Raw genomic sequence first — 13,619 nt, 5'->3', positions numbered from 1 at the left:
AAAAGGCTGTTGTGCCACAAAGTGATCATCTGTCAAAAAGTAAATACTGGTATTTGTTAAAAAGTATATAGATAAAAATGAGTTGTTGGTATTTAAACTATTGTGAATGACTTGTTGACCTATAATCCCTCAAACATATATCACATGAATGGTACCAAAGTAATTTTGAGCCAGAAACGATATCTCTGCTAGATGCTGCCCACAATCAGTTTTTGGCAAAGGACATGTCTTTTATTTGTTCAGGTAAAAGGTCTCATTTATATTTAAAATGCATTTTTATATACAATGATGTGTCCAAAAGGGCAGCAGAAATTGCAACAAATATAACATAGAACAGCTCTACAAATATATTTCAAGTTGCCCAAAAGGATTGGATCGATTATGATGTAGAATGCAGAGTAGATAAAATAGTGCAGATTTGTGAGGATACCTATGACAAAACAGGTAATTTCTTTATTTTATCCTGGATAAATCATGCTGAATATTATTTACCAATATAAATAACAACATTATACATAAAAAGCAAATTCAATATTTGGCAGTAACTTTTTGGCAGATCATCCAGCTGCTAGGTCGATGCCCTACTATGTTCCTGTCCAGCTTCTTGTGCAGCAGTCGGTCTCCTGGTATCTCCTTCACAGTCTTAAGATTGCACTGGGGGACACAGCAAACCTTGTTGCAGTAGAATGTATGGATGTAGCATCCTAGAGGAGCTGGACTAACTTTGCTGGCCATGCAAAGCCATGACAAGGACAATAATAAAAACAAAACTCGAGAAAAAAAATCAGTGGGCATCGCCTGCCTGTTCAAAATCAGAATCAGAGTCCTTTGTTGACATTAAATATCAGATGTTCAAAAAGATTAGAAGCTGCTCCTTCGTAGCAGCATTTAGAATAAATAACAATGAAAACAAATCCAAAAGTACCACCATATACACATGTGTGGTGATGTGTGATGTGAGAAGTACTGATGTGAAATTTGTACAGTAATGGCTTGTGAAAAGAAAATGTGTTTCTGAGACTGTTAATCCTGGTTTGGACGGACCTGTAGCGCCCCCTAGAGGACAGCAACTCAAACAGGTGACCTGTAAAGATGCATGTAAAGATGCTCTCAATGGCTGAGCGATAGAAGGTCACCAGCAGCTTCTCAAAGATTTTGTTCCTCCTGAGCACTCCCAGGTAGTGCAGAGCTGACCTGATCCCCCTTTTCAGCTCAGGTGAGTGGAGAAGAGAGAGATGGTCAGACTGGTCTAGGTCTGGGAGCTGTGTGGCTCTCTTATGTTGTATGTGTGTAAATGCTTCCCCCTGTTGTCATACATCTTACATTGTGTTAGAATGTAGGCAGGAAAGACTGGAGGTTTGCCTGATTAAAATCAACCGTGATAATGGTGTGTCCCTGTCCTAAAGGGGGGTCCTTGTTGCCGCTCCAGTGCACCTGTTCTCACTTTAATTTGCTCCAAATCAGGTGAAACTGATTAACGTTGCTTTATGTTTCTTAACTGGACAGACTGGTATTTCTGGTGTTTAACTAACTTTGTGTTATAGTGTGGTTACCGAGTCTTCCTCTTTTTTTCTTTCTTTTTTTTTCTCCCTAAACTGTTTACATTTCATCTCTAAATTCTATAAAAACTCATGTAAACTATTTGGAACGTCTGCGCTTTATTTTGTAACAGTGTGCTTTTCGTTTCGTTTCCTATTAAGTGAAAATGACACTTTAAAGACAGGCGAAACAATTTGGCTTCAGCTCGACCCATCTCCTGAATTATGTAATAGTCGTAAAAGACCGCCTACCCTTCCTTTTGCTATGTGGCCATTTACGACTGGTGGACAGGAAAGGGCAGCTGAACGAAAGTCGCCACTCGACCAGAATCAACTCAAGCCTAATTTTAAACGCTAAAAGCTTCATTTGCAGTATGTAACTATGTCTTTGGAACCCTGTGAAGAAACTGCGGAACACTCCGCTTTGCTCAAGCTCCTCTCTGCACTGTTTTATGCCGGAAGTTCGTTTCTTATTACCGTAGTGAACAAAACCGTGTTGACAACTTTCAGGTAGGTGTCGCTTTGTAGGGATATCACTAATTTAGTCATAGTCGAAGGACGGAAGCAAAAAAAATTGTTAAGTTCACAGATAAAGGAAGCTTGTAATAATAGCTTATTCTCTGTTGTCGAGTTATATTTAAGTCTTCTGCTGTTTGTGTGTTGACTTTGCAGATTTCCCTCCTACTTGTGTCTGGGAATTGGACAGGTATGTTGTCCAGGTGTGAATACCTCCCACCCACACTCCACTAATAATAAACAAATACAAACTCATTTTATTGTCCTTTCAGATGATCACCACTGTTATCGTTCTTTATGCGGCCAAAAAGAGCAAAACGGTGCAGTTTCAAGATTTCGACAAGAATGTTCTCTTAAAAGTAAGCACCCTCACCCCATTATCATATCTCTATTTATTCTTTATTTAATGTATTTTGTGATCTATAAATCTTTTTGTTTGTTATGCCCAGATTTTCCCCCTCCCTTTGCTGTATGTTGGGAACCATGTTACAGGCCTGGCAAGCACCAAAAAACTCAGGTTTTACCAGTTCATTTGCATCACATTTAGTCCTTAAATTTAGTTAAGATTTTCTCAGTACTCATTTATGCGGTCTTCCCGAAACCGTGTTATCTGTTACAGTTTACCCATGTTTACAGTTTTGCGGAAATTCACTATATTGATGACAATGATCTTGGAAGCGTATATACTAAGGTAAGGAATTATTCTAACTATGTATTACTGTTAGAGCCTTGAAGCACTTTAGGGCCTTATCTCATCTGATTTGGTCTGAAATTTCTTAAAGTACTTTACATGAAGAGGTTTCTAATGGATTTGTTAATGGAGTTAAACAATGTGAGAGCTTTCAGTGAGATTAAAAAAAAAAACAAAAAAGATTTAACAATGGAAGTGTCCATTAACGTATGCCTGTTTTGTCCTCTTTATCTCCATTTTCAGAAAAACATTTCCAAAGCGTCTTGTGTACAGTGTTGTGACCATAGTATTTGGTGCTATGATTGCTGCAAGGTATAGTTTTGCTTTTTGTTTTTATTTAAATTACTTTTGTAATTGTATTTCTCCATGAACTGCAAAAACAAAGTAGACTTTACCTCCATCTCTATTGTCTCCTATAGTTCAGACCTGGCCTTTGATGTGGAGGGCTATACATTCATCCTGCTTAATGATGCATTCACTGCTGCCAGTGGAGTGTACACCAAGAAGAAACTTGGTGATAAGGTAGGATTTCCTGTTCCGTAGAAAAACAGAGACAATTTGAGCATTGCTGCCTTAGTAGATATATCTTTGTCCAGGTGTTGTTTGAAGAAAAAAATTAATACAATTATACTGCACAGCTGTGCTGCCAAGAAAAAGGGGGCACAACCATCCAAAGCAATGCACAGTGAAGGAGAGTGTGCAGGCAGAGTGGATTGGGTGGAGACACGTGTCAGGTGTGATTTGTGACAGAGTTGGAGCTACAGGTGGGACAGCTCAGGCTGAGCAGTGTGCAAACCAAGTTAAAGAGGCAAGGCTGAAATTGTTTGGACATGGGGCGGAGGAGGGTGGATTTATCTGGACAAAGGATGCTGAAGATGAAGCTGCTAGGCAGAAGGAAAAGACGAAGACCCCAGAGAAAATTCATGGATGTAGTAAAGAAGGATATGCAGAGGGTTGATGTGACAACGGAGGATGCTAGGAGTGGAGGCAGATGATCTGCTGTGGTAACCCCAAAGTAACAGCTGAAAGAAGAAGAATATTAGAAAAGAAAGCTGAGCATTATCTTTTTAAACAACAAAACAGAAGGTTTTAGTGTCGTTCACAAATATCCTTTGATCATGGCAGCTCCACACTAGCAGCGTCTTTATATCTAAAAGCAGAATCGTGGGATTCGCACATTTTTTAACCTTTTTTTTTTTCTTTTTCTTTTTTAAATGCATAGTTTTTGCAAGCATCTAATGACGCATGTGCCTCACAGGAGTAAAATGTTAACGTTCTCAATACTTTGAAATGTGGCCATTGCATAACAGTGTTTGCTCTGTTTACATTTGTTTTCCTCCTTCTTTTTGTCAAGGGTCTTGGGAAGTATGGGGTCCTGTTTTACAATGCATTAATAATTGTCATTCCTACTGTCTTGGCAAGTGCGTTTACTGGAGATTTACAAAAGGTAAACTGTGATCAGGTGCATTATCGCTATTTATTGTTGTTTTTTGGTTTTCTGTGCCAGAAACTGTATTCTGTTACCACCCTTTATGTTTTGATCCACAGGCAGTCACATTTGAAGACTGGGTGAAAGGCACATTTGTCTTTTGTTTCCTTATTTCATGCTTAATGGGGTATGTCACTATAATCCAGTCCAAACTGTTCAGTTATTGTAGAAATCAAACTTCCTTGAGTCGGTCATTCTATATAAAATTGATCAAAGATAACTAGGATGTGATGAAAATTATTCTGACACAGAAGGGGAGATGGCTGGGGGTGAATATGGTATGATTGTAGGTAAAAAAAAAAAAAGAGACTAAGTTGAAAGGGCATATGTTCTACCCACCCTTCCGTATATTTTGAGGGCCTATAACTTGGAAAATATTCATAGTGTGAAGGCAGAATTTTGTTAACCTTTATTAAACACACTAAAATATTTGCACAAATAAAAATGTTGTTGAATCTGAGGGTGTTGAGTTGACGATGGAATGGCCCAGATGTTAGATCGCTGTTCAAAGCTGTTTTGCTTTTGTCCTAATTTTCTTTAGGTTCGTGCTGATGTATTCCATCGTCCTCTGCAGCCATTATAACTCAGCACTTACAACCACAGTAGTTGGGGCAGTAAAGGTAAGAGCGCACTGATATTAGGTTTTGTTTTTTTTATTGTACAAAATCCAAATATTAAGAGTTCTTTGAAAAACTGTTGACTGAAATCCACAGCAAAAAATGTCCTCCTTTTTTCTTGACCCATGGTGATGGAGGGATTTACTAAGATAGTTGTTTTGTTTTTTTTCCTTATTTCCAACACAATGATACTAAAGTGAACAAAATTTCACCTTTTCCTCAGAATATTGCAGTGGCCTATATTGGCATGTTTGTGGGTGGAGACTACCTGTTCTCTTGGACTAATTTCCTAGGCCTCAGCATTTGGTGAGTAATAAGACTTAAATGCTATTTTCTGTTCCTGACTACAGAGTTAAGCGTGACTCTATAAGAGGCCATATTTCTTCAAAAAGTCATACAGTATGTTATGTTGAATAAGAACAGCAGATTAAAATCCTTCCCAAGCCAGATTCCAAACTACAGCAAAATATTGATTGAAAGTGAAGATTAGGCATTATCTGATAAATGTAGTTTAGTCGGCAGATTTTGTTTCCTTGAACATTTTTTTAGTCTCTCCTGGCTAAGCAGCAATTATATAACATACACTTAAAATTCATTGCTTTTATCTTTTTGGTTTTCAGTATGTCAGGTGGACTAATGTACTCATATATGACCTTCAACAACAAGAAACCATCTGGAAGTGACACAGGAGCACAAAAGCTGAAGCCTCAGATCTCCGAGGAATCAGCAGGAAAGTACTCTATGGTCTAAAGGGATTTCACCACTTGGTGGCGCTGATCTGCTCCATATTGGAGCATGATATTACTTCAGCACTTATGTGCATTAATAAGCAAAAAAATAAAATCAATAAAATGCTTTCCAAGTATATTCCAGGTTCCATCTATTTCATTATACTTTTACACAATGAACAAATGGACAAGGAAGGGGTAAATCCTGGGTCAGGTTCAGTGAATGTTTATTGAAGATCAACAATGACAGAACAGTGTGGACAGCCTGTGAGAGAAAATTTGTACTTTAAAACATGTAGTATATCTACCAAGCAAGCAGGATTGCCCTACACACTTAAATATGAAAACTGATGGAGGATGTTAGCAGTGGGGAAGACTGAAACTACAAATTAAAATTTCAAAGCTCTCTGTAAATTGTGCACTCGATATTCTAAAACTACATGTATATATTAAATGCCTTAATCTTTCTCAAACCGAAATATAAACAAAGGGTAAAATGCTTCCAGGTATATTCTTATTGGCTAGAATAAATCATTTGGTTTACTGATTATCAACAATCCACTTGGCTTCCAGTTTCACCATTACTTAAAAAAACAAAAATCAAATTCGCTTGACTTCTCGAGTGACGGCTTTCTGGTGCAGGTTTCCCCTAAACAGAGGCAGGGCACTTGTGAAGGGCTTCTTACAGTGTTAAGAGATGTAGTGTTGCTTCAGGGAAAAAAAACTAAAAAAAAATCCACTACACATCAGTTTATGATAAACAAGTGCCATTTCTTCTGGGCAAGGCAACCTAATATTCAGTGCATTGCAAACTTAATCCAAGACTTGATGGGGGCTCCAAGTACTTCATAAAAACCAATGAGATGCCCAAATGTATGTTTTACAAACGTGGGATATTTTGTGTTGCAATATTTCCCTTTTGAGTTAATCAAACATATGGAAAAAATGACTTGTAATGAGATACATACATAAAAAAAACTGCCACCCACTACTATGGTACTGTTCCCATATCAAAACTAGTCAGCCAGCTTTTAATATAAAAGGTGACTGACACGCATTGTAAAACATCTCCCACCTAGTTGAAAACACTTTTTGGTTTCGCAAACTTGTTACGAGGAAAACCACAAAATCTAAATGTTTTCCTGTGTTTAAAAACTACTTGGAACCTTTGAACACTGTAGAATCTGGTAGACTGTATTTAGAAAACGAGTGTTATGCTTGTCTGTTACTGTCGAGAAAATAGTTACATGTATATATTTAGTCAAGTGTCAACTGTAAAAATTTGAATATTTTTTAAGAGCTTGTACCTGATCAGACCTGCGGATTAGGGTTGCAATGATCACACATATAAAAATGGCCCGTGTCATATAATGTCAGACTTTTCCATCTTCCCTGACTTCCCTCTTGTCCACCTTTGCCCTTAAATAAAGTTGTACCTGTGAGGCAAAAAACTAGCTGAACCTTTCTCAGTCCATTTCTACTGCCACTGCTGTCATCAGTGGCAGTGAAATTGTGCTTATAGCACCAGAGATGAAACCTGGGAACATGGTGAGACGCCATCTGACAGTTGAACTCAACATTTCCAATGGCTGACCACACCCTGTATCATTCCGTCCATCTGAGCTTAATCCATATATACAGTCATACACACTCTTATACTCACAATATACTTAAAAAAAACTTGTTACCAAAGTGCAAACAAAACCAAAACATGATAGGTATCCTTTCTTTGTCTTTAGAAGACAGAAGAAAGAAAGACATTCTTCATATTGTCAAATCTACAATTATAGCAGCCTAAAAAGGATAAAATTGAAGCTGAATAAGGTGCTTTAGCTTGTGCCTTCCTGATAATGTGTGTGGGAACAGATACCTGTGTAACACTGATCTCAAGCCAATCCAGCTCTTTTACAAAGTCTGTTTTCACAACTTTACAGGAAAAAAACTAAACTACTTGTTGATCTGCATTTTAGGAAGAATTTTAGCGACAGCACATGTAACAGGAAGGCGGACTGGGATAGAGATACGAGGGCAGGGAATTGGGAGTCCGGGATGAGGAAGTGGGATGGGTGTTCGTTCAGGGAGACAGGTTGTTAGCCAGCTCGATGAGCGCCAGAGCGCCGTGGAGTCGCTCTCGTTGCTCCTGGAGGCGGCGCTTGGCTGCTCCTCCCTGGGTGCTCTTCTCCTCCTCTGCGGTCTCTTCTTCCCCATTCTCTTCATCAGACTGGAGAAACTCCATTGGATCCTGCTGCTCCTGGTCCTGCCCTCTAGCCTTGCCCTGTGGCTTCACCTTGGTGGTTGTAGGGGCACGCTGCTCACGGGTTCGCCAGTACCTGCAAGGACAAAGAGCACATTACCATACAATGTAAACAAAACAAACAAAAAAAGCTATTTAAATGTGCAAATCTTCCTCACGGTCCAGCTTTTGTACATATGAGCCTACTTTCACTTACTTTGCCAGCCACTCTGCCACAGCCTTGTTATCCACAGACTGAGCCTTCCCCAGACCCTCCTTTGGTTCTTCCCTCTTCAGACGGGAGAAAGGATGCTTGGGGCAGTGTCGGTTAGCATGTGTGAACCGATTGCCACATCCTGCAGAGGAAGCATCAAGTCTGAATAACTGCAGAAAATAACTGGAGGTTTTTGTCATTTTTACATAGTTAAAATGTGTAGTGCACAACATTTTTGTGGTTCTCTACTGTTATAAACAGTACACAACAGTACTTCAGTCTTCTTAGAATGGATTACTATTAATAAATTAATGAGTAACGATGTTTACTCAAATATGACTTTTTATAAGTCACAAAGCAACAGTAATGATTTTTAGGGTTAGTACATGAAATTACAGCAGACTGTTACACTGTCAGTTTCGTTTCCCAGGTACTTTCCAAGTATTTAAGGCTCTAGTCAGTCATAGTAAATAAACCACATTTCATCTTAATGGAAAGTACCTTGAAGACACTAAAGGTGAAAACTTTCAGTTTGCTGTTTGTGATAATACTTTTTTAAAAGGCTAACTGCATGGTCTTTTCTAAAAAATAAATAAATAAATAAATCTACGTTTCACACCCACCTTTCTCAGAGCAAACAAAGGGTTTTTCCCCAGTGTGCAGGCGCTGGTGGGTCTTCAGCTGTCCACTCTGGACAAATGCCTTCCCACAGTTTGGGTAGTCACACAGATAAGGCCTCTCACCTGGGGTGAAACAAGATAAGATATACTTTATTCATCCCACAAGTTGGGAAATTGAGGAGGGGGTGGGTTAGTTAGTGGAAAAACTGTGGTTACTTAATACTTTAGTAATTACTAGACAATGCTTTTAAATTCAGAACAGGGACCACATGGTTTCATCTTTTGTGCCGTGACAGGTGAAGCACATGTATTAAAGCAATTTATAATGGGTCAGCAGACTTCTCTCACCTGTGTGTGTCCTCTTATGGGCCTGGAGAGACTTCTCTCTGGGAAACACTCGGTTGCAGATGTTACAACGGATACGGCTGGATGAAGTCTCCCCCTCGCTTATCAGCTCCCGGACTGTGTCCGCCCGTGGCCGGCCTCTGCGGATACCATCCTGACAGCGAGAACACGCAGAATCATTGCTCTGGCCCTATCAGACTTATAAAAGGACTCTGGATGAATGAACACCTTTGGTGCAACAGCTTTGAGACAAAGCAGGGTATAATATGCCAAACCAAGGACAAACTGTTTTCACTGCTTCATAATCTAATACACTTATAACACATGATTCACATAAAACACTCATTTATTGCATTTCATACAATGTATCAACGTGGCAGTCTGACTTCATTTAATTAGCTCACGTGTTACACTGTAGCTGAACGGCACGTTCATTATAATTCATTCACATCCGGTTACATTTTTGGCGCGCGACTACACGTCATATTGGAGCAGCTGCTCCAGATTCAGGAACTGGGGTTTAAAATCCACGGAGTCACACCCTAATGCGCGGGCGTTTTTTAAATGACTCTATATGACGCCATATTGAGGCCGACTCTCTGTTTTAAGTAATCACATTTCAAGAGAATATATAACTTTACAAGAAAAAGGTGTTCATTCTGAAAGTGCTGCTCTGCTGTGATAACTATGTATGGGTTATTGCGCCTGTTATACACATGCTATATCCTTTCAGACCTGCTCTGGAGGTTCTTCAACATATCAATGAATTAAGTTGCAAATGCTCTTTTAGGCGTATTACACTGTTGTCAGCAGTCTCTGCATTCAAAATATTAAAGTATTAAAATACTTAAAAATACTTTCTGCTTTTAGGTTGCGCTCAGACATCCATACGACATCCAGCCATGCCACTTTTTAAAGAGTATCAAGACAAACTTTTATATAAGGGGTTTACCTTGATCTGCTCAGGTGAAGGAGCTGTGTCCGCTTCCCTGGCAGTCTGAGTCCCGGTAGGGGACGCGGCTCCACTCCCTGAGCCCGGGCTCAGGGTCACATTGTGGGCGTTCTCTCCCCACTTCCACGGGTAGACCATAAAGTCGCTGAAGCCGGGGCTTGTCGGAGTTATGGCCTCTGCTTTCCTGGGTTTAATCGGAGTGGTCTTGATGACGGACACCAAAACTCTTTTAGGCGAGTCATTGCAGAAAATAACGTGAGGGTGCTTGCTCTCAGCCATCGTTTGAGTGTCAAAATCCCGGTGTTTGACGCAAAAGCCGCAAAACTTTTTTTTTTCAACAAGATAAACGAGCAAGTGTCATAAATAGTTTGCCTTCTTAATCTGGAGTAAATACTTCCTTCATTTCCAAAGAGTACAAGAAGAAGAAAAAATCTCTGATCCGCTCTCTGCTCTAAAGTAACTGCAAAAGTTGCAGGAATATGTGAAGACTGCGGTTTCTTTCCTTCTTGTCGCAGCAGGTCGTCTCAATTGACCTGTGTGCGCCCACAGGAGCGTTGTCCCGCGTTGCAAAATCGCGCCTGAGCAGTGCATCCGCCAATCCGCTGCAGGCGTCGAACCCCACGTGTCAAAAGAAGCGAATGGCAGCAGCCATATGGCTCTACCTAGCCATCCTCCAGACCAGTAGGAGACGCGAAGGGCTCTGTGCACACTAATTGGCCGAAAAGCTTCATTCCAATGAGATTTAAACACCTGATGCGCGCTCTCGCAGATTGACATCAAGACTAGCCAATGAAAGCGATTGTGGCCCACGGGTTAGCCAATGGGAGCGAAGGGCGGTTAATTTTTTTTTACATTGCGGATGAGCAGATGGCTCTTTTCCCGCGCTGAAGAATCTGTTTATGTTATTACATGTTTTTGTCGTTTTAAAGGGAAAGAAAACGGTGGTTCCGAGGCGCCAAAGTTACGTAATCACTGTAGGGCGGAAGTAATAGAACAAAGGCTTTATTGTGTGCGAGAAATGGAAACAGAAACTTAAGAGTTATTTGAAATTTCATTATATTAATGCAATATACCTAAAGTGGTTTATCTGTTTAACCCAAAACCCTACTAAATCTCTAGATACTGTGTTCTTCAGATGATTTCATTTCTCCAGTAAAATGTAGTAAAGTGTGCTGTCAATCATCCGTTCCTGGCAGTTGTTTGAAGACGACCCTGCCCTGCTTTCACTGTCATCCTGTTTGTCGCCCATGTTTCAGTTACCTAGTAAAAAACAGTTTAAATACACTCCAGGGCACTGTCTTAAAAATAGTATAGTATGCCAAAGGGAGTGCAGATTTACTGCTGGATGAACACCATCCAGGCCATCCCGGACTATACACACTACAGACGCTGAATTTAAATGTACTGATGCTGTTTCATGATTATTAGCTTTCGGTATTTGAGTGTCACACATCTGTTTTAGTAAATATTGTGGGAGTTTCTTTCTTTCAAATACTCAAACAAAAACTGCTACTAGACTTGATAACATTTACACTCTTTCATACATTTCCTGCTATACATTAATACTGAAACATTGCACACTAACAACACAGACTTGTATATTCATTCTGCTATGACTACTGAATGAGGTTTCATTATATAAAATTCTTTACTCATCTTGCAAAAGAGTGTCGGTGGTATTTTTATACATTTTAATAGCTGGACTAAAGAAAGCTGAGCATTATAGATATTATACATATGTCATATGATTGTGTCAGTATGTGTTGCTTCAGTTCATCAAATAATCCAAGAAGTAAAATGAAGTTCAGTCTGAAAAAAAGTAAATAGTATAGACATTTCATTAAGGCTGAGGGTTTTGCATAGATTTGCAAAGTTACGAACAAATGGGGCATGCAAATATGGAGACTTTAATGCACGTGGTTCGCAAACTGTTAGGAGGCCCCCCCTGGTGGGGTATAGAGCCACTACAGGGTGGATAACCAAAGGAAAGCTACATAAGAAATAGATAAATAAAATATAATTTATGTGGTGCTACCACACTGACCTTTTTTCTGTATAAATAAGATTTAACTTATTTCCTTTTTTATTGCCAATGATTGCTGAAAAGTGTGAGGTAGAAGTGTGAAATTTTCAGCTTCTAGGAGCATGCCAAAAATGATTGAGACAGTGCTTTAATGGGATATCGCTCAGATTCTCATGTGTAGCTTAGTGCAGCATGGACTAGGCACGCTTTCTTAACATTTTGTTTATGCAAAAGTATGACGAATGGACTTTTCTAGAACATTGCGTGCAATACACTGTTTTCACACAGTGCAGTGGCTGACATTGTTGCAAGAAGGTCCTGGGTTTGAATGCTATCTGGGGCCTTTCCATGTGTAGTTTGCATGTTCTCTGGCTTTCTCCTACAGTCCAAAGATAGGCATGGTGTGATTCTAAATTGACTGTGTCTATGTGTTATCTCTGCAAAAGACTGACACTGTGACAGGCTCCAGCCTCCCAGCAACCCTGAAATGCATAAGTGGAGAAAACAAAACAGATGGATTGAATCTTTGGAGACTTGAGAGACCTTTCATAAACATTGTAACTCTATGCAAATGTTCCCCAAGTCTGTTCTGAAGGTTGCATTGTGAGGAATCTTTAAAAGTCAACTTTAAAGAACCCAGAACTCCAGTCTTTTTTGTGAAGTTTTGTGATAACTGTCAGGGAACATTTAGGGAACAGTCACAGGAGTTTCTGCGAGGAGTAGATCCCTATTTAACCTGGGGAAGTTTTTTTTCTGGTAAAGCTGTGGATTGGCCACTATTTGCTACTAGTTACAAAAACTTATATACTAATGTAACAAATGCCATTACTAGCTACTTGGGCCAGAAGCAATTGCTGACAGTTATGTAGCAAAAATACAAGAAAATGTGAAGATTAACATTATTTCTTATAATGTCAGTTGAATTTAAAAAAAAAAAAAAACTGCTTTGTGACTGACCTAATGGTAGGCCTAATAAGCAACATTTACAGTAGTATACATACAATAGTGGCACACTTCTAAGCTAGGTATCCAGGAAGCTAAAAATAAAAGAACAAAAACAAGTATGGCTTCTCTAAGTAAATATCTATCAAGTAGATTGAAAACGAAAAACAAAAAAAAAAAAACTTCGGTAAATGTTATTTGAAGCTTTCACAAAACTCGTTGAAGAATCCTGACTGTTCTTCAGAGGTTACACAACCTTCAGCCTGGTTGTTGGGCTGTGGTATGGATGTTTATTGATGCTCCTGTTTGGCTTTGATTAAGTCAGCTACTTTGGTACACCCCAGGCCTTCCTGAGGTTTGGCTACAATAATTAAATTACTGTTAGACCTGACAGGCAATACTGCCTACCTGCCTTGGAGGGAAACAGACACTGCCAGGTAGATAACAAACAGGCCTACAACAAAAGGAAAAGGGAAACACTTGACTTGCTTGCACAGTAAGAAGACGTCGCTGTGCGAGTCAACTCGTTAACAAGCAAGTATACTACTAAGCTACCTAACTAGTATCACCCCCCCCCCCCCCCCCCCAAAAAAAAAAGTAGGACCTTTACCTGACATTTATGCTAATGTTACTAGGTCTAATCTACAGAGTCCATAATTACCCGAACATTATCGGTTAATGTTAGCTAACTGTAGATTAAAACCATTTTAT

At 39.5% G+C, this 13,619-nt stretch overlaps 2 protein-coding genes across 2 annotated transcripts; one reads left to right on the top strand and one right to left on the bottom strand.

Annotated features, from left to right (window-relative positions):
* Positions 1 to 1,581: 1,581 nt before the first annotated feature.
* slc35d2 (solute carrier family 35 member D2) lies at positions 1,582 to 5,716 on the top strand. The gene is made up of 12 exons (XM_084946733.1): positions 1,582 to 2,048; positions 2,211 to 2,244; positions 2,327 to 2,413; positions 2,504 to 2,571; positions 2,674 to 2,745; positions 2,989 to 3,057; positions 3,165 to 3,267; positions 4,100 to 4,192; positions 4,294 to 4,361; positions 4,776 to 4,854; positions 5,075 to 5,157; positions 5,472 to 5,716. Exons 1-12 carry the CDS (start codon positions 1,921 to 1,923, stop codon positions 5,599 to 5,601), a joined length of 1,014 nt encoding a protein of 337 aa, XP_084802859.1. The 5' UTR covers positions 1,582 to 1,920; the 3' UTR covers positions 5,602 to 5,716.
* A 73-nt stretch (positions 5,717 to 5,789) lies between these two features.
* znf367 (zinc finger protein 367) lies at positions 5,790 to 12,858 on the bottom strand. The gene is made up of 5 exons (XM_084946734.1): positions 9,944 to 12,858; positions 8,995 to 9,145; positions 8,650 to 8,769; positions 8,030 to 8,168; positions 5,790 to 7,909 (listed from the first exon to the last, which is right to left on the bottom strand). The coding sequence occupies exons 1-5, from the start codon at positions 10,220 to 10,222 to the stop codon at positions 7,654 to 7,656; spliced, it is 945 nt and encodes a 314-aa protein (XP_084802860.1). The 5' UTR covers positions 10,223 to 12,858; the 3' UTR covers positions 5,790 to 7,653.
* Between the last annotated feature and the right edge of the window lie 761 nt (positions 12,859 to 13,619).

This window comes from Perissodus microlepis, chromosome 12 (genome assembly GCF_051167445.1).
Source record: "Perissodus microlepis isolate ML-2025 ecotype Zambia chromosome 12, ASM5116744v1, whole genome shotgun sequence".
Taxonomy (NCBI): Eukaryota; Metazoa; Chordata; class Actinopteri; order Cichliformes; family Cichlidae; genus Perissodus; species Perissodus microlepis.
Note: the sequence above shows the minus strand (reverse complement) of the source record. Positions and strands in the feature narration are given on the sequence as shown.